Source organism: Rhinolophus hipposideros, assembly GCF_964194185.1.
Source record: "Rhinolophus hipposideros genome assembly, chromosome: 9".
Taxonomy (NCBI): Eukaryota; Metazoa; Chordata; class Mammalia; order Chiroptera; family Rhinolophidae; genus Rhinolophus; species Rhinolophus hipposideros.
In genome coordinates, this window is record NC_138055.1 from 37,651,429 (window position 1) to 37,673,268 (window position 21,840).

At 40.5% G+C, this 21,840-nt stretch overlaps 1 protein-coding gene across 4 annotated transcripts in view; it reads right to left on the reverse strand.

Annotated features, from left to right (window-relative positions):
• Window positions 1–296: 296 nt before the first annotated feature.
• Window positions 297–21,840, reverse strand: part of ITPR2 (inositol 1,4,5-trisphosphate receptor type 2) — a 438,931-nt gene continuing 417,387 nt past the window's right edge. For all 4 annotated transcript variants that reach the window (XM_081060952.1, XM_081060953.1, XM_081060954.1 and 1 more), the window contains 2 exons: window positions 4,470–4,631; window positions 297–3,766 (listed from right to left, as the gene is read on the reverse strand). In XM_081060952.1, the coding sequence (XP_080917078.1) occupies window positions 3,680–3,766; window positions 4,470–4,631 (249 nt within the window). In that variant the 3' untranslated portion in view covers window positions 297–3,679. The remainder of the gene's footprint in view (window positions 3,767–4,469; window positions 4,632–21,840) is intronic.

The window sequence follows — 21,840 nt, forward strand, 5'->3', positions numbered from 1 at the left end:
GGCATTAAGAACCAGGAAATCTTAGATGACCAAATGGCCCATGCCCGCTGAGACCACCTGAGTATCAGATACAATGTAGATATACCAGTAGGTGTTGGCCAATTGAAGATTTAGCCAACTTTCAAATAAATGCTGGGCAAATGGTCTATCTGAATTAGCTCATCAGTGTAGTTCAAGTCACTAAATTTTTTTGTCCCTCCTGCCTCGTTTTGTAAAATAGCAATAATAATGACTTTCATATCAGTGGATATATTATTTAGAAACATGGTAAAAAATGAATAAAGCATGCAAGAAGTTATACATATCCAATTTTATTAATAATAATTTATAAATTCTACTTATCTGGCATTGACATATTATATTAGAATCATATTTTTGAGGAAAATATAGTAATCTTCTAGTGCAGGAAAAGAAAGTTTGTTGGTGATATGAGAAGTACTGGTATGATCATTTGATAAATTATTCAAGCTTGTGGAAGCCCACCAGTTCAGAGATTATACCTGCATTTGTTTTCAGATTTCTCAGGTTTCATGTGCATTTTAGCGCCTCTGCTTGGTTTTGGTATTGTGTATTTTCTTCTAGTAGATGGAACAGCTTTACAAACAATTATTTCAGAGATAGCAAATGAGGGCCTAGAAGGCCTCAACTGGCCTCAGGGATTTTCTAAAAACTGAAATCAGTTGTCAAGTTTTGCAAATAGAAAGCTCACCGTGGCCTCCCCAATTTCTATGCGTGGTGTGCACGCCACGATTTCACCCCTTTTAGTCACTTGCCTGGTTCCTGGAGACATCGTGTTTATGTTTCAGGCGCCTGCTCCACTCTGTTTTGCACTGTATAACTGCGTACTCATCATCAACAGAAAAATGTCAATATGCAAGAAAATAAGCCCTTTTCTAAAGGAACTTTTTAAGGGGTAAAAAATATGATCAATTGCACATGTATACAATGTATTTGTTAATGTTATGGTCTTATATGATACAAATATTTTCGCATCTAAAAATAATATTTAGGAAACATACTTTCATTAAACTCTTGGGCCTCAGAATGGACCATGTAGGGGAATAAAATTCTTTTGAAATTAAAAATTATATTCAGCAGAAACTGATACTTTCAACCTAATGTGGATTTTAATAACTACATAGTAAAACATTTTCCTTAAACTCAAAAGCCAGCATGATTGTATTTAATATCACTAAATAAATATAAGAACATTAATTGATACTCGCCGAGGTCAAATATTCCAGTTGCATCACAAACATATACATAACAAATATAACTTTATATCAGATATCAAATTTCTGCATTATTATCTTCTCCATCATGAACTGGAAAGCGTGCAAAATGCCCTTTTTGTTTGCTTGTTTTTGTTCATTTTGCCTTATAATCTCTAAGTATTTAGGCAGGAAAGAAAGAGAAGCACAACTTAGAAATATTTCAGTTTTCAACAAGTAAGCATCTTGTTAGCTGCCATCTCTTTTGGCTGCTTTCCACAGGAGACACATATGCTGTGAAATGGTGAGCTGCTCCTAATAACGGTTGGAAAGGTTAGGCCATTTCTTGATAGCAGTTCTATACCCAATGGCTTATTCCCTATAAAAACGAACTATCACAGCATTAGAAAAGACTAGACAGTTCACCATCTAAAACACAGGTTGCTCTCCTCTGTACAAATTATTCTATTTTCTTGATATTCAGGTATCAAAAACATTTCATTTCGTGCTGAAACGGAGATAGGTTCCTATACTGGAATATGGCCAACTTTTACCACTTTTCTCTTTTTGTTCCTCCTACCCACAAAATTCTTCCTAATTAAAATATTTTAAAGTACTTTTTCATCTAATACTGTTATAATAATGACGATCTTGGAGTAAAACAATGGCAGCCTCGGTCTACTTCGAATTTGGTGAAGCCCTTTTAAAAAAATCACATATGTGATACCATTTAAAGTTTTAGCAAAGAAGTAGGGGGTAACTGAGTGACAGTGGAATTTCTCATATATTTATTGAATGCCTACTAGGTTCAAAGTTCCATGTTGCATGAAGATATGTATCCCAATTTCTTCGTCTCATTGGATCATTCAGCAACTGATCAGGAAAAATACTATCATGTCAGAGTGAAGAATTCTTAACTTGGGGAGGGACTGTGGCTGGCGGCGGGGTATCAGTAGATTCAGCTCAAACATTTGTTGGTCTGGGTTTCAACAGTATCACTCCAAGTCTACATTTTAAGTGTGTAGAAGAAGGATTGGTTCAGGCATCCTTTATAATCTACTTAGACCATGAGTTGAGACTTTTAGGAGCCAATAGCTTAAACTGTATTAAAACAACCCAAAAAGCTTTAAAAATGGTTATAGCAACCTTGTCCAGACCTTAAACCTGAGTGGTAATAACTTGAGCATTTTAAGCCTCTGGAGGCAATTTTTGTCCCTATGGGGGCGGGGGCACCTCCCTGGGTCTGGTGCCATGTGCTTTGCTCCCTTGCCACACAGTGGGCAGCCTAATACTTTCATTATCCAAATTTTGTTTGAACACTCTAAAAGCATCATTTCTAAGAATAATCTGAGTATGGCAGATTATTTTCTCCCTCCACAAATTCTGGTTGCATAATTCAACATAAAAACAATTGGGGGAAGAGATTATTATCTTTCTGTATTTCGCGAAGTTCTCACTGATAAAGTTTAAAACATGCAATTGATGTGCTGCATTTTCTTGAGTATTCAATACATTTCCTAAATATTTTTCTTAACTGCAGGAATAAAAACACTCAGTTCCTTAAGCAGATAGCTTTTACTCCGTATTTTAAAAAGGCAATGCCACCATTGTAAATTTCTCAATATTTCCCGTCATCTTTAAGTGTTCTCATTTATTAATCTCAATATATTTTAATAGCACACATATGTTTTCAAAAAAACTATTCCCTGGGGCTTACTGTCAGCTTTTTCTTCCCCAAACCTTTTAAAATCTTAGCCTATACATAACTTAAAACACGCTTTTAACAAGTTGTATGAAAATCTCCTTTTGTGCTCTATATTGACAGAGCTGCTTTGAATCTGGGAGAAAGCAATCACATTCCACTTGTGCTGTCAGCATGAGGGCCATAAGCTCCAAAGCACTAGTTCTAGAGCTCTAAATCCATTGTGTTGCCTGTTATAAATAAGGAAATTGCCCTGTGACAGCCACGGTTTGGAAGCATTAACATTTTTCTTTGCAACTTTCATTTTTTAATCTCTTAGTTATTTTCTTTAGTAAAACTTAGCCACCCAAGTATGACTTCCTGTATCACTGACCTATATGCCATAATTAAAAGAAAGAAATTCCAACCAACCATGACAAAGGCTGCAGTCAGCATTTAAGACAAAACGGACTCATCGATTTAGCCAAACGCAGTTCTCTCTGCACTGCCTCTCCTTCCACCCTGCCGCTCCCTACCCGCTCCGTCCATTTGAGCATTAAGAATGCGTGATGTGTGCTTCCTAGTGGCTGCATTTTAAGTTTGGCCTTCTCAACCATGAAAACACAGTTATAAATTGTTCTCAGAGCTAAACCACTCAACATCTTGGCACTTGGCTGTTTTTAACTTTTCAACAATAGGCACTGTTCACTCCCCTCCATCTCAGTTCTTTATTCAGTGATCAGGCAAGACACTGATGAAAGGCTAGTCACGGCTTTCCCCCATGGTGTCAGTGTGGTGGCATGTGATGGTTCACATGGGGTGTGTTTGATCCGAGAAAGCCCAGTCTCTGCTTATTCTTCCTTTGTTCTGTCATCTGGGGGAAAAGAGAGAGTGCGTTGAGCTGATTTCCTCACTCTTTCCTACTGCTGGTGGGCCACACGGTTTGGGGTTAACATTTCCCAACACCTACAGTCTGTCTGGCATCATATAGAATATATTTATCCAAAAAAGGGAAAATATTTTTAAGTGAATTTCCATAAACAGAGAAAAAAAGCAAACCCTTCTCTGTGGTTAAGAAACAGGAACCGCGGTTCCTTTAAAGCGGCCCCTGCTTGTCACATGATCATCACCATCACCATAGTCATTTTAACAGCTACCACAGTTACTTTTGATATTATTTTTACAGATGCTAACAATTTTACATGATGAAGGGGCTGATTATAGCATTGAAATGACAGCTGCTAATAATGATCTGCCTTTCCAATGAGTTAAGTAATTACTACGATGGTAGAAAATATGATTTTCTATCAAAAAGTGCAAAGAGGTCTTTGTATTTTGGCATTTGTGCCTTCCTTCCCCCTTCCACAGGAGAAGTGTCACACACGACGGGGAGGTGGGTAAGTAGGAGCCTCTGCTTGCTGAGATGTAGTTCTTACAGCACAATGTGGGGTTTCTTTATTGGAAGTTACAAGTCTCTGTGGATCACAGGCTTGTCCCCAGGAGGCTCTGGGGCTCCCCTTGCTCAAGGTCATGAATGATTCCACCCTACCCAGCTTCATGTCCCCGAGCACACTGACCTGCTCCTTGAGCTCTGCCAGCTGACCCGACAGCTGTTTGACCAGACTCATGGTCGACTCCAACTTCTCCTGGAGGTTCCGAATTTCATTTTGCTCACTGTCGCCTTCATTGCTAACAAGGGACATGGCTCGCATCCGCGGAAACCAATCCAAATTCTTTTCCTAAAAGCAAATAGATGTTCAGGAACAAGGGAGTAAGTATGGAAGGGAGCCTGAAGTTCTTTCTATAAAGGATGTTTATAGATGTTCATTATGAATAACATTTAAATAAATGTTTTTTAGCACTCAAAGCAAAAGGTACTCTTTCTGGCCAGAGGTGGGGAGGGGCTGAAGGTAGGAATGAGGTGGGGGTTACACATTGGTCTTCATGAGCTGGGGGAAGATCTTCAATATCAGAAGAAACTTCCTATGGGCTCCCAGGGAGGTCCCGGATAGAGCATTTAGAACAGTGTCATGAACCCTGCAGGCATTCAGTGAATCTTGATGAATGATGCCATAGGGTCTGGAAGCTGGAGAGAGCAGATCCAAGTGTGGGTGGATACAGTATAGGCATGAGCTGTCTCTCCTTGCCCCTGGCACAAAAGAGAAAAGGGTGGAGGAATAGGAGTGTGGTAAAAGAAATGCTTCAGTTCCAGCCACCCACACTAGTTTACCTCCCACTTCCCCAAGACAGGCTCTGAGCTGGGCTCAGGGAAGAGGGAAGTGGGAGGACATGGCCCTAGGTTACTCTGTCTGCTCCCTTTGGAAACATTTTATTACAGTGGGGGTGAGGTTTCAGAGTTAGACTTCCCCTGAGGGCAATAGCTGGTACCACTTCTGTTTTTCTAGGTGAACTGGGTATAGGGGCGTGTGTGTGTGTGTGTGTGTGTGTGTGTGTGTGTTAGAGACATTATGGTAGAGACAGAGAGTTAACCTGATACCCAGCTCTCTTGGAAACTCTTCCTGATTGCCTAACACTGCATTACTTATCGTCCATTTTCAATCCTTAGAAAAGCTTGCAAGGTAAACCATATTGTCCCCATTTTATAGATGAGGAAACAAGTGGCCCCAACAGGTTAATTAGCCAGGTCACATGCTAAAAAATGGGCGAGCTAGGATTTGAAGCCAGGGGAGTCTTTCTACCACTGATTGGGTATGTCAGTCTGTATCTCTATTTACCTATCCATTTCTCTAAGTCTTCATCTTCCAACATCCTCAGCAGTAACTTTCTTGCTTAAGATTCTTTCCACTCTAGAAAAGCCCACTGAAGTGGCTACAAAGATTTCTGCCTGGTGATTCCTGGAATGAGAGTCAACAGAGCCGTTTCCTCCCCTAAGGTACAGTGGAAAAAGTCCACGTACCTCTGCGCTTTTTGCCTCAATCTTATCTAGCCCTTGGGTGGTTGTGGTGGTAGTGGTTTTTGTTTGTTTGTTGTTTTTTGGTAGTTGTGGTCTAGTCTGAGAATAACAAGTTCTTTATCATTCCTTACCCCCAATGGCAATGAAAAGGGCTGATAAATAAAGGATTAAGGATAAAACATATTAAAGAGTTTTAAACTGCATTTAAACAGCTATAACAGATTAGCATTTCAAATGGTATTGTATTCCTCAGTGCACAGTGACAGTCGGACTCATTCATTCAACCAATCCTTCAACATCTATTGCCAGGTATTTAGAGATGAAAATCAGATAAGACAAAAGGTCTGTTCTCAAGGAACTTGTGGCTTAGGATAGGCCTCTGAGAAAATTGGACTGTGCACTGTGTACATCAAAATCCCTTGGGGTTGTTTGTTAAAATTGCAGATTTCAGACCCACCACCTCTTTCCAAATCAGAACCTCGTGGGGGTCATGCCCGATTCCTATGTGCACTAAAGTTTAAGAACTCTGGTCCACGGAGACAGAGAAGATAAATGGTAACTGCCAGGGTGGTGGCAGGGTAGGGAGATGGGTTGAAGAAGTGCTGAAATAGCTTGTGTGGGGAATGGGAAACCACATACATAGGGGCCATTAAATGCCTGCAGGGCAGGATGGATAACCCAGCCTTGTAGTGATCCTGGCAAAGACCACTATTCACCAACAGTCTAGTAGATGTGCAGCTGAGGCAGACAGCTGGACTGATAAGAGGATGGTGCATGCCCTGCAGTGGGCATCAGAAAGACAAAGGTGTTGGGAAGCGCGGAAGGTCAGCAAAGCCACAGTTCAAGGAGGAACTTGAATGTGGGGATTGGTAGGGAGGCTGGAGAAGAGCAGACCTGTGCTAAAGGCTCTAGAAGCACTGACTCCTTTCAACAATCCAATGAACTTCAATTCTCCTACCTCTTTAGGATCTGAATTATCTACAGTATTCTCTATTATCTGAATTGTTCAAATGAAGAAACTGAGGCTAACAAATGATTTAGCTGCGATCCCAATCCAGGTCTGCCAGCATTGAAGTTGTTTGGCCAGACAGGAGATTGTGGACTGAGAGTGGAATAATAAAACTTAAAATTCTGAAGGTAGAACAACTTCACGAAATGAAAATTCTAGGATGAGAGTACTTTAAATATGATAAAAATATTGGTGAATTTGGGGAGTTAGTATTTAGTGGGTACAGAGTTTTCATCTAGGAAGATGAAAATTCTCTGAAGATGGATGGTGCTGATGATTATATAACAATGTGAATGCTCTTAACATCATAAATCTATATAATTAAGATGGTAAAAATGGTAAATTTTATGTTATGTATATTTTTACTTAAACAATTTTTTAAAAATCACTGAATATGCAGAGGATAATCTTTTGGATGAATCATGCACAAAGTCTCTGAAGTCATCTGAAGAAGGTCAGTAGTTGGAATGGGTGAGGAGACTGTGGGCAGCCATGGGCCTAAATCTGTGATGAATGTACAGGGGTGACCAGGAAGTATTGAGGACAGTGCTGGGAAAGGCTTGAAAAATGCATTTTCATGTGAGGGTAAAGATGTGATGATGTCTTAGTAATGGGAAGCCAAGTGTGCTGTCCCTCTTCTAGGGCCCTTAGTACCAACGGATTGGGAACGTAGGCAATTGCCACCAGCTGGCTAAAAGAGAAGGGGCTCCTCTTGGAAGAGTCAAAAGGGCAGAGTTTGGGGAGAGAAGACTTGTTCTGTAACAGGATGGACTCCAAATGCTGATGGAACAGAAGGGTTTCAGAGCCTCAGACAGCTGGGGCTGGGGAAAGAAGCTACCAGGTGACACGGTGATACCCAAGGTGTGAATGGTGAACACATCAACTTTCAGAAAGTGTCCAAAAGAAACAGAGGCCAAACATTGTTCTAATGCTTAGCAAATTGCAACTCGGCCAAAGAGAGCATGGGTGAAACTGCCTCCAAAGAAATACTACTGCAGGTTTCCCAAGGGCCAGGATCAGCCAGCCCCGTCCATGGTTTCTGGCTTTTCAGGAAACAATGGCTGCTCTCAGGGGACCATCACCCCAGCCTTTGGGCCACAGGACTCTCTTTCCCTGCACATTCTTTCTTCCCTTGTTCCTTTGTTCATCCATTCATTTACTCATTCGTACTGTGTTTACTATGTCTGTGCTAGGCACTGGGAAAACAATAGTGAGTGAACCCTGGCACAATTTTTGTGCTCATGGAATTGACAGTCTATGTGGAGAGAAAGACTTCAGTCCAAGGATGATGAAAATAACCTGTGCTTAAGGGCTGGGTGGGAAAGCCACAGGCTCTGTTTCCTTTCTCTTAGCCCCTAAACATCATTCTCCTTTAATCCACGTTTGGTTTTGCTCATTTTTCTTTCTTTCATTGCTTGTTATTGTTGTGCTTTTGCTGTTTGCTTGTTACTCGGTCTTTTCTCTCCTACTTTTGTGTTTTTTGTCATATCAATTGACCGTAATCTGAAACTAAACATATATATAATGTGTAATTACAATTTTTTTCAATATGGAATGCTTTATGATTCCTTTTCTTAATTTTTAAGGAACTTGACTTGAATGTCTTACATCTTTCACTAAAATGGGAAAAAAAATAGCCAACCTAGATTGTTTTTGTTCCTCTTTTTACAAATAAAACCAGGCCTTTAAAACTAATTTATGCAACTGATGTTTCTTCACATTAATGCAGAAAGTACATTCTTTTCACCAAAATTAATTCAAACACAACTGTGTTCTTAGAATAAAAGCTGCATACGTTTTTTCATTGAAACTGGCTCCCAATTAAATACCCCAAGGTTCGTCTCGCTGGTTTCATGGCACCCATGGAAGGCTCCGCCTGAGTTGGGCGAGAAAGTTGAGACCTGGACTTGAGTCTAAGCCAGAACCGCAGGACAGACACAGAGAACAGTGACCAGTGAACAGGGCATCACTTCCTCCCCATGTCGACTTGTGATGTGTCCGCCATCTAACAAAGCAGTTTGACCTGACTTGTTATTTCTCGGTTACTCATATTTGCTGTGTACATCTTGTGATCATGCACATGATCAGTGGATTCTCATGTTGACTCTGATTAGTCAATATGAAATCATTTCCTTATTTCACCAGGAATGAAAATATTTGACCACAGGAGAGTATAAAGTCGGGGATGTTGCAGAGTAAGTGCTAGACTCCGAGGTTACAATGTATGATCCTAGTGACTTGGTGAGTGGAAATTACTTCAGAGCTTCTCGAGGTTTCTAAAATGCAAAGCCCCGAGATGAAACTAGTCATGTCTCTGAAAAGGGACACACAGAAGAACCTGTTACCCGTAACCCTCTTACTGTTCCTAAACTCTAATAGTATGTCTAGAAGATCAATAGATAGAAATATAAAAATCTTTCAAATAGTCCTTTCAGCAGTCAGATCAATTTTACTTATTTAATTTTGTAGTTATTCAATAAAATGATTAGGTCGTCCGTGTCAGTGAAAGCTTAGCCGTGCTTTGTTTTCACACGTGCTTCTTCAGTGTGACCCCCCCCATTTGTGGGCAAGAGGCAATGTGGTAGAATGCAGAGTACTGACCTAAGCGTCAGGACACCTGGGTTCTGGTTTTAGCCCAGCCAAAAACTAGCTATGGGATCTAAGAGCGAGAAAAAGCCTCACTCTCTGAGTTTCCGTTTCCTCATCCATAAAACCAGAATGTCACCCTAGGTGGTCTCTATGTCTCTTCCAGCTTGTCATTCTGTGAACTATGAATTCAAGGAAAGCTTTAAAAATCAAATTGCTGAGACAAATGTGGAGTTTGCCAAGTGAGCAGGCAGACACATAACATTTAGGCTAGAAGCAACCTTGAAACCACATAACCCACGCTCAGCATATTCCAAATGCCCAGCCTGAAACCTAGAAAGTGTAGGTTTCCTTGAGGTCTTACAACAGAGGACCACATGGTCTTGCACTTGATTCCCATTTCTGGACACGTTCTTCCAGATTATGTAGTGGAATAACTCTTATATAATCTATCCCTGCTGATGCTTAATTGACTGCAGGATTAAGAATCCATAAAGATTGTAATAATGTCTTTCCACATCAGAATGAGATTAAGGGTAATGAGATTGATTTCAGTGAGCCAAGCATTGGAGAAATGGTCTTATGTCTTTTTAGCTCTACGAGGTACACATTAAAAGCTGTCTGCATGTAAGCATAAGAGAAAGCAAACGCTGTAGTTCTACAACATAGTAACAGATCCCATTTGTTGGCTGCCTGGCACGTGTCTGGCACTTCAGCCATGCTAGGGCCGATACTCACAACAATTCCATATAGTAGATGGAGGCATCCATCTCCATTTTGTAGACAACAACACTGAGGCAGGAAGTGGATTAGTAACTTGCCCAAGATCACAAAGGTGTTACGAATGGCTGGACTGGGTGAAGACTTTTTTTACAAAAAAGTCTTCACCCTGTGCAACTAGAAATCTCGTGTGCCTTTCACTGCACTGAAATACCTTTCCACGTCTAATGGAGATGTCAACGTTTAGCTTCTGAACTTGCCAAAGAAAACAGAGACTACAGTGAAAAAAATCTATTTTACAACTTGAACTCCCTTAACTACTTCTTCTGGGGTATGCTACAGGTTTATTTATTGAAAATCAGAAACAAACCCTCTAGGCATTGTATCACAGATGCTTATGCAGGTACTGATGGAAATCATACATCAACACTTGACATTCACTGTTTTGCAGAGCGTTCCATAATATCGCTAATGACGTGTAACACATTGAACATACTGTGTACTGTATTGTATTGGAATGGAATAGCAATAAACCATTTCATATATACGTTCACCTCTGCTTCCAGACTCTCTGACTATGCTCAGGAATGTGTTGTCACAAGACCATTTGCTAAGGTTTTTCTTGGTTACCATCCTCTTCTAAGCCTTATGTTTATACTGCATTTTCCATTCTCCAATCATTTGCAAAACCTCCTAGGCTGACAAGCATAACCATTTCCCCCAAACCTCAGTATGACCTACTGCATTCCTCTTTTTGCACTTTTGGCTTGAAGAGGTCAGCAGAAATGACTCAAGAGGAACACTAGAGATGCTGATATTCCCTACTTAATGGTCCCCGAGACAGACACCATTTCTGCTTTCCTAGAACCTCAGAGTTAGGGAAATAATCTGGAATGAGGGTTGTGTAGGCAGTCAAAGCAATCATTTTGGTTAAGGGAGAGTGCTTTGTGTACCTCATCCCAATCTCCGGTCAATGAAGTAGGGGCTTGGTGAGCTTTTCACATTCATCTCAACATGGCCTTGCAGGCAGGTTAGGTTTAGGCATTATCTCAGAAACTTAAGGGATACCTAAAACCCTGGTTGTGTGGCCTCACTCCTAGTGAACATGCCACATGTATATGACAAGTATTGCTCAATGAGGGCAACAGGCTGTTCTCACAGGGGTTCAGATGTAGGCTCTGGGTTCATGAGGAAGAAGAATGAGCTGGAAAACATAGTCTATCTGACAAACATTAGGGACTGGAGGTGAGAGAAAGGATCCAGCTGTGTCCTTTGAATTAAAACACTCTTCCTAGATTGACAAATAAATGATACATTTCTTTCTAAAATGTAAATCAAAACAGCTTTCTGCAAGTACAATCTGATGTTTTGACAGGACTCTCCTGAAATTTCTCTCAAATATGATCATCATCTTCATCTCCACGGTATGTGACTTATTAGGAGAATTAAGAATAACATATTTATAAAAAAGAATAAATTTATATGTAGAGCTCAAAGAAAATTTTATACACACACACACACACACACACACAGGCACACACAGACGTCTATATAGAAAATACTATTTCTAGAGAAGAAAACATTCCCACAAATCTTTTAACACCAGAGTCAAATGCAACACAATAACACATGGAGTTAAAATCCATTTTTTAGTAACTGCATCTGCTACCGCTTGAACTTCACTGCCTTTTTTTCTCTCACATATGTATGTGTATTTGTGTATATACAGCACAAATAGGTTTGTCTCGCAAAAAAAAAAAAAAGGTAAATCTTCTAAAAGACTACTTAAATTACTCCTTTGGAATAAAAAAAAGAATGCTCTTGTTTTATTTTTTCTTTGAGGGCAAAGTATTTAATGAATGGTCATCAAATGTCAAAATCACGAAAGGTAGCTCAAAGAAGGGTCCGGCATGTGGTTTTCATCACAGAGCTTTGTCTGTCATAATCTAATTATACTGAGTTTGCAGGTGGCCAGCTCACCAGCTGATGTTCTCTTCCTGGTCCCTGACATTATGACATCTTATCAAATTGTTCTTTTAACTTGTTTGGTCTATCCGCAAGTCTCTCCCTTGTCTTCAAAATGCCACCTAAGCAGAGGAAAGGAATTGGTGGTCCTCAAAGGTGTCTCCCCTGAGCTGGCAGCATCAGCATCAACTGGGAAATGGTTAGAAATGCAAACCTTAGGCCAAACCCCAGACTTACAGAATCAGGAACTCTTAAGGTTGTGGCCCAGGAACCTATGTTTTAACGAGCCCTCTAGGTGATTCTGTTGTGCACTGAAGTTTGAAAACAACCACGCTCGATAATTCCATACCTAACCAGTGATATCAACATCACTCATCATTGGATGAACCTTAAAGAAAATTTTTAACTGTACTTATGTTACACACTGATTAAATCATATAATTTGTTGGCTAAATAGGGACACATTTGAGCATGAAAGGGATGTTATTCAAACTTTTGCAGAGACAATGGCATAACCAGAACTGTTCTGGTCAAAACTATGGTCCCTCTGGGTTCCATTAAAAGCTGGACTATTATTTATGGTATTTGGACCAACTAGTTAGGAAAATGAAAGAGTTCTGTAATAGTATCCAGGGAGCTTCAGTAGATTAGAAAATTGTATTTGTGTATATGAACTGCCCAGAGGATAACTTTGAGGTATTATCTATTAGGAAGTCGTAAATATTTTGGTCACTTATAAGCTGCCTTTAAAAATGGGTTTTGACATATTTCTCAAGGGAGTAGTTCATACTCACTACTCTCATTTCATTATTTCCTATTCTTTCTTTTTCTCTTATAAAGTAGATGGATATTAATACTCTGAAATTTCTCCTTAATTCCAATAACCTTCTCTCAAAAACTCAAAACATTTCTCTTCATTTTTCATCATCACTGGTCTCCCTTCCAGTCTCTGAATTGTTTCAAAGGCCTATCACCAAGAGCTGGAGCATGGTCATGCGAGATCTGGAGTGGCTCTTTTGTGTTAGCACAACACAGAGACTTCACAATAATTTCAAAGATCAACCAAAATAATGTGCCAGGTTGTACCCAAGAAATCTTACACTCAGGCTCAACTTTTTATTAGCGTCAGAGAGCTAAAATTTTTTCACTAGATTCTTCAAACAGGGCATCAAGTGCATTGAGGAATGCTGAATAAGAATAATAAAAAAATCTAAATTGAGTCCGAACCAATATGTTCTTCTGGGATGAGGGCAATTAGGGTGTGATGTCAAAATGGGACTGAACTCTACGTTCAAGTATAGCTTTGCACAGTAGAGCAGTGACCACGGTCTAGCTGGCTCTGGGACTTGGAACAACTATAGGATGGCGCATAGCGTGAGAAGAATCTTACCACGGCTGCCAATGCATCAGCAGCTGACTAGCTGGATCCACAGACAAAGTCTCCTGAATACACTGAGCCAAGCAGCTGTAGGTGATGACACAACTCTGCCAACAGCTGGTACATGTAAGGACAAATGAAGTAATTTCAAGTAGGATGAACAAGGAAAACTTCAAATGACAAAGCAGAGCTGGGGACACAAATCTTCCCAGGACACAAGTGAGGCTGAAAGAAGAATATGGTAAGCTTAAATCCAGAGGATGGTGGCTCTTTTTGAATAACTCCTGGCTGACTAGCATGATAAGATGCCAAGATGCAAAGGCACAAAGTTTTCGTGAACAGGAACTGCAGCCGTGAGTCAGAGCAGTTTGACCCAAAAGCAATGTGGAAACAATCATTGATCACGCAGGTGCTGCATTTCTCATTTTCATACAGTTTCACAAATAAGTTCTCCAAATTTTCAACAGATGCTACTCAGGCTCTATGCATTTTACCCTTTTTTCCATATTTGAAACATTTCTGTGATTGTTTTAATGGAATAGCAATCTGCTAGATGACTTGAAAAAATTGAAATATGTAGATGCTGGAATAATTCCTACATGTAAAACTTGTTTCTGACACATGATGGAGCCAGTTGATGAAATACTATAATGCTGGGTTATGACTGGCTGTTGTACACAGGTGCTCCATGCTTATGAGAACTCAGGTGCTGCCCTGAGATATTTTATAATGAATGCTGACCGATGTGTAAATTGTGTCCTAATTTAAGTATACATCTTGCCTCCTCAATAAGATGGTGTACACGATGAGAGTTGAAATCATATATATATATATATATATATATATATATATATATTATATATATATATACACATGTTGATGGCCCGCATAACGGCATGGGCAATTTCTGATCTCACATTTCTCCGCCAACTTGCTTCTTCATTCATTACCTTCCTCCCCGCTACCAAACTGCCCACTCCCAGGTCCATTACCTTCCGTGGCTGGGGCACTGATGTGTAATAAAGAATCAGACTGGACTTTGCTCCTGGTTCCTAGGGGAAGACTCGAAACCCTTGACATTTCCGAAATGACAGAAATGTCTTTGTTCTCCACAAGTTCCCTGGATCATACCTGAGTTTATACTAATGAAGTGACTCCTGGTGGACTTTTAGACAGCTTCTGGGAGGGAACTGGTCACCAGAAAGACCAAGTACATGTGATTAGAGAGTTGGGACTTGGAGCAAGCCCAACCTCCAGGGAGAGGAGGGAGGATGAAGATTGAGTTCAATCACGTGGCCACAATTCAATCAATCGGGCCTATATAATAAAAGCCTAATAAAAACACTGAACACTGAAGCTCAGTGGAGCTTCCTGGTTGGTAAATACACTGATGTGCAGAAAAGGTGACATACCCAGATTCCACGGGAGGAGATATGGAAGCTCTGTGTTCCCTCTCAGACCTCGTCCCACGTGTCTCTTTATTTGGCTGGTCTTCCTGATTTGTATATCCTTTATAATAAAACTGCAATTGTAAGTACGTTTTCCTGAGTTCTGTGAGTTGTTTTAACAAATTGTTGAACCTGAGGGGATCGTGGGAACCACTGAATTTTTAGCCAGTCTGTCAGAAGTGAACGTGGCCTGGGGACACCCAAAGTGAGGTTGGTGTCTGAAGTAAAGGGAGTCCCGTTGGGGATTATACCCTCTGACTTATGAGGTCTGTGCTAACGCTGGGTAGTTAGTGCCAGAATTGAATTGCAGCACCCCTAGTTAGGACTGAAATGGAATAGTTGGGGTCAGAACAGGCACCAACCCTGTTCACTGCCTCTGGTTATGGGCCATGTGGCCATCAGCTGCTACAGATGACAAGAGGGGCGAGGTGCCATGATAGCAATGGACATGCAATCAGGTAACTGGGCTAGTCAGGCATCTGCTTTTGCTAATTGTTGCTAGTCTGAGACATATAAATTGTGGATACTTGGTAGGACTTTTAGAAGAGCCACAGGAGATAGAACACACTCAGAGACCTGCAGCTATATATACAGTGGGACCTCGGTTTTGGAATGTAACCCATTTCAGAAGACCGTTCGAGTTCTGAAACGTCCGAAAACCACAGCATGGTTTCCCCACAGAAAATAATGCAAAATGGATTAATCCATCCAGACCTTTAAAATCAACCCCTATAACTGCAAATTTCGCATGAATTTTACTATCTAATGATACCATAGATCCATAAAATTTACGGAGTTCATAAACCGAAATGTTCGTCAACGAAGATGTTTGAAAACCGAATTACCACTGGACACACTTAGGATATGACCATGCAAGGCAGAAAGATTTATCTGGGGGTGTTCATGGCAAAAGAATAAAGTGAAAAAGGATGAGGTTTAATTGTGATCTTAAATAAATTCTCTCTTTACCCTCTACCCATTCTGCCTGAGGGGTTAGGAGCAATTTGAACTCCACCAGCCTGTGAATTTTCTGTGGTTTAAACTATTTACTCTAGTATGTTCTACCCATTCCCTTGTCAGTAATTAATTTTTTATACTAGAAATAATTGATGATGCTGAATCAAAACACTGACATATTTTTTAGAATAAGTTTTCCTAGCTTAAAATCTAAAGTCCTGTCCTAGCCCAGGGGGCCCTTCATGATCCAGTCTCGGTTCTTCTCCTGTTCTGGCATCCTTGGCCATCTTCTACCTTCCTCAGTAGCTCCAGCCACATGGGCTGTCCTGTTGGTCCATCCATTGCATCCCATTCCTGTCTGGGATTGGCACTTACTGATCTCTAGATCTTTCCATGGCTTGTTCACTTACTCCATGGAGGTCTCTGCGCAAACGTTACCTCTCCATAGAGGCCACTCGTGGCAATGCAACCTATATACCTCCACCTCTCTCTATTCCTTTCCCGTGCTTTGTTCTTCCTCATCATTCCCTAACATGACCTACATTATATAGTTGTCTGTTTCCAATAATAGAGTGCAAGTTCTAGGAGGGCAGGGCTTTGTCTCGATTGGTCTTAGTACCCAGAACAGTGTCTGGCACATAGTAGGTTAATAAATGTTAGCTGAATAAATATCGAAGCCAAAATGGAGGATGCAGAGGGAGAACGGAATTCTGCCACAGCTACTAATTTTTTTAACAAGGATCCGAGGAGAAGAATATTCAGGCAAAAGTTGAAGTAACTTGCGCCATGCAGGGATGGTCTATGCTCTGTGTGAATACTAACCAAAGTGAACCCACTCTAGCTGGTCCCCAAATGAGAAGATGCCTAGCGTGCAGGGACCCAATAAAACAGGCTGTGATTTAAAAGGCAGGAGTGATTTAAAAAGAATGGGAGGCAGTCCATTCTCTGACTCCCAGCTCTGCCTCTCATTAGGTGTGTGATCAGAGAAGGTACTTATTTACATTTCTTCCTCTGAAAATGAGGATAATAATGCCTATCATTAGGATTTCTGTCAGGAGTTGATAAAATGATGTAGAAGCACTAGTGCAATGCCTTTCCCTGTGGGGAAAGAGAGCTAATTATTTCTAACAAGCTTCCGGTGGCAGGAGAATGGAATGGGAGTTAGGGAAGGGCAGTGTAGGCATAGCGTGTGGGAACACATGGTTGGGGCAAAGAGGATGGAGAGTGGATGCGTAGCCTGTAACTGGTGTCATGAGATTATGACGTCCCTGAAGTCCACAGGGACAAGAACAAGGAGTCACCCTGATGTAAGCGTCCACATTTTCCCACATCAATTGCCATTTGGGAGTTTCAGAGGGTTTTCCCTCCACTCTGCCCCACCCTCCTGTTTAGTAACCTCATGGGATTGAGGAGCCTATTCATTTGTTCCATATCCCCAAGTACAACCTTTGCCTGTACGTGCCCACTTTTTAAAATGCAAATGTCGCAAGTTGCCATGGCTTTCAACATCTACTATTTGAAAATCACTGACACACAAAGAGAAAAGGGAGGCCACCTCAGAATGGAAGAATTCTATTTTTGTCTCCGTTTCTTTGCGAGAACTGTAGTTGGGCTTTCTAAGAGGCGGTGCCCACACAGTCAGAGCTGACTCCATTTGTGTATCTGGACTGTTACTTTGAAAGAGAGCTATGAGGCTTTTTTTCCAGGGTGTTTTAGCCCTTCCATATTTTACTAAACACACTATTAGTCCTCTTTTACTTCCTCCTCCTTTATTTATCTTACCCAAGGGGGCACAGAGAACCACTTCAACACGTCAAGTGTATCTCTTCTCTCATTATCACCGCTCTTCAAGGCTCACTGCTTTGGAGCAGTAATGTTGACCTTTCACTTTGCCTGGTCCCCAAGCCCATAGCCATGCTAGGAACAATGATAAAGAAGCCTTGCCCTTGGAGCCATTTTTGACTTTGCCATAACTTTGTGCTTGGAAATTAGATTATAGGAGATGTCTGCACTTGGGGCTTGGTTTGTGGCTTCAATATGCTGCCAGTGAATGCATGTCTACTTAACTGTGAAACTGACTAGGCTTTTTAGTGCCCTTACAAACAGAGTTTATTTGGATTTAAAGTTTATCACCAGGAATGGAAAATTGACGGTTTTGCCAGTGTTAGTAGCCAAGACTTCCAACGTCCTGTGGAGAACCCACGTTTATCCTTAGCTTTCCAATAGATGTTCTGTTATATCCAATAAATCTCACCAGGCAGATGGGAATAGTTTTTTTCTTTCTATTAAGATTTTAATGTAATTTGGTTACACCTTTATGTGACAGTTACAAATATTCTTAAAAGCCATTTTAGTGGTTCAGCCCTGAGTTTAATAATTTTTTGGACTTGGGGTACATATTCAGAATTTAAAAGAATGTGACCTCACATTTAATTGCGTTGTGTTGGAAATCACGTTATCTATTGGAATTAGAGCAATAGCTTTTCAACGTTCTTTAAGATATTTGGTCACGATTTATGTATCATGTAAGCATAATTTGCCCACATTTCTGTTCCTCAGAGTAATTTTTGTCCTTCCTGTCCCATTGCCTCATAACTCTTTTTTAATTTGCTGAAAAATGTGGGAAATGATTTAGTAACACAACTATTATATATAATGCAGATTGCATGGGCTTAGATTGTGCACAACTGCAACTACTTTTAGAAAAAAATCTAATATTTTAACCTGAGATACAGGTGCCTTTTGGTTAATGTGATGTATAAAAAATCAGATTTATAAAACCAACCAAACAAAATAAAATAACTCATATTTATTTCAAAAGGCTTCTTTCCCAAAGGGATAATCATAGGATTTCTTTAAGTAACAATTTTGCTGGGGAAAATTGGAAGTATGACTCAATTTTCAACACAAAATACATTTATGTGCAACATTCCAATGACATGCCTAATATAAAAAGTGAGGAGGAGATTATTTTGATGTGCACTATCAGGTTAAGCAGTTAATTTAGAAAAATCTTATTTATCTTGACAACCATTTTATTGCCAAGTCAACTTTTATAGGATGAAAACAGCTGATGTAATGTGCACTGCAAACTTTTTACCAGCCAAATCCTGCTTTCAATACATGGTCTCCTGAGCTATTCCCTAAGTTACAGTATCACCACCTTATTGCATAGAATCCTATTGCAATAAAGACACTTATGACAGCTGGTACAGGGGATGAGTTATTTCTGATATGCCCAATTCTCAAGCGGCTTGGGATCCAGGGGCTGGAGTGCACTGCATTCCCGGGCTTCCAGCTAGAGTCAAAGTGCTAATGCTCCATTAAACAGGCTGGAATCACATCACATGCAGTCACAAGTCACTGAATGGTGTATAGAGCAATGCCTGCCTCAGTTCATTGTCAGCACTGGACACGCTCTCCATCAGACCTTGTCACTGCCAATTTATCTCCAGCCTGAGCTGAAGATCAAACCCAGAGCTTGCAAGGATGTGTTATTTATAAAAACTAAAACAATTTGCATAGTGCTTCTGGAGCCTAAATGCCAACATAACTTTTTGGAAAACATGTCTTTCTATGTTTTCCCAATGTCACATAGGGACCACTTAGGTTTTTCTCTGCTCAGTGCCTGGCACACCAGCTGAGCAGACACTCAGATAATTTGGGTCTGGAGGCACACATGCAGGATTGTGAATAGACTTTTACAATCATCACGCCCCCACCAGCTATTTTTAATCAGTCACTGGCTACTTATAAGTATATATTTTTTATGTTTCTCATATGAGACCCCTTTTCTCTACTACAATGCTACCAGGACTCCTTAAAACCATTGTCAAGAGCTGTTCTGCTCAAACACCATCATTTTCTAATCTATCAAATCTAAACGTTTTGGTCTCTTAAATATTAAAAAGCCCAATCATGAAGTAGCAGCCTAACCTCATCTACAGGTATCTTCTCCTATATCCTGCTTAGCACCCTCACCCTTCATTCTCCCTTATCACCTCTTTGTAATGCATAACTGGTGGACAAAAACTAGGGAACCTACCAGCAGTCTATCTTAGGTTGAGTAATTTTGTTCTCTGATCTTCTCTTGGGAGAGGGATTAAGCTGGATGGGAAGGTTGAACTAGTTCTTTGTAGCCCTAATATTCTCTAAGACCATGCTTCACCATCTCAACTCCTACTTAAGTTTGAGGGCAAAAATTTGGAATAGATATGAAATAAAAAATGAAGGAGAAACCATTAATAAAATTCGTAGCATTTCAATCACATTGGACTTTAAATAGTTCATTGCTTTTTCGTGTTTATTATTTCATGTTATTCTCTCACGAACCCTGTGAAGGGCAGCCCTAATTGTCCCCAAGACACAAGAGAGAAAACTAAGGTACATAGCTGTCCTTGCTTAACGATTGTCACATAGTTAATGAGAAAGTCAGAGCTACACTACAAGCTTTAGATTTCCAGGTCCCAAGACCTTTTCCCTGGCGATCATGAAGTGTTAGAATCCTTTTCATGATATCTTAGAACAGAGTCCTACAAATCGCTCTAAGAATACAGTCACCTCTAAATGCTTGAAATTAGTACTTAAGAACTCAACTCCAGATAAATGAAATGTATATAAGAACACCTTAAGGATGAAAGGTCTTCCAGAACAAAGAAAGACCCAGCTGTTAATTAATCAGTGGAATTAACACATCGAAAGGCAACTCTGTCAATCAATAGGAAGGCGGTTAGCTTGGAACAAGTGGGGCAGGAGGCAGCAGATGCAGCCTGGGCTTACCACTTGCCTGGGGATATTGGGCTGGACTCCACACATCTCCATAGAAGATAAAATGAGAGTAGTGATAATAAGTTAGAATAAAAAATAGAGGGCTCTAGGTGCTATGATTAACATATTTGCATTTGTTATTTCATTGCATTTAAAAGGAACTCCACTGCCCTGGTCATTTTCCCTTCCCTGCTTTATTTCACTCTGCAGCATCCTTCACTGTCTAGCATACTATGTTATTTATTTTGTTGATTGCCTGCTAGTAGAACATAAACTTCATGAGGGTCGGGAATTTTGTCTGTTATGTTTATTGCTATTCCTCAGTGCCTAAAATAATGCCCAGCACATAGAAAATGCTTAATAAATAGGTGCTAAGGAATGACTAAGGAATGAACTTTCACAATAACCCTTAGGAGGCACTAGTTATTTCATCTTACAGAGAAGCAAACTTATCCATAGAGTTGATTAGGCGTTTCCCAATCACAGGACTCCGAAGTGGTAAAGCCAGTACTCCCACACAAGATTCAAGGTCTCGTTTAAACTCTCGTCTGTAGCTGTCTGCAGCGATGAGGTTGCATCAGCTTCTCCCAGTCTGAGCAACTAAACATTCATATCATGCAACCAGCTAACTCTTTTGCTCCAAACCTCTGCTCATTAAGCAACCTTCTGATTACAATCTGGCTTCTCAGGAAAAAATACACTGACCAGCCATCATCCGTGACTGTGTCGCTTGGATATTATAATTTGCCTTGTTAAATCCATGCGTAGGCATTCTGACTTATCCACATCTCTGTCTTTTGACTCTGATTAGTATGTTCCTGCCCCAGTTCATTCTGAGTGCCCTGATGGCATCAAGAATCGGAGCCTGCAACGTTTAGCACAGCATCCAGAATTAATCACCTAAGAAAAGTCCTGTCTGGAGCACTGTCCCTGAGAAATCACCTGGGACCTGCAGTCGGTCAGCCTCCTCAGGTCGTAGCCCAATATCACTGCATTCCCATTTTACCCAGGATAAAGCATTTGTAGCAAACAGTATTCTAACTACAGTGATCTGGTATACTATGGGAATGACAGCAATGGACATGAGTTGTGAAACGAAGCTCACTGGTATCGTGCTGGCTCAGCTAGAGTCCACAAGCAAACCAGAGCTGTATTTCAGGGTTTACCAGCAAGGTTAAACTGGGAACTTGAAGCAAGACAGACA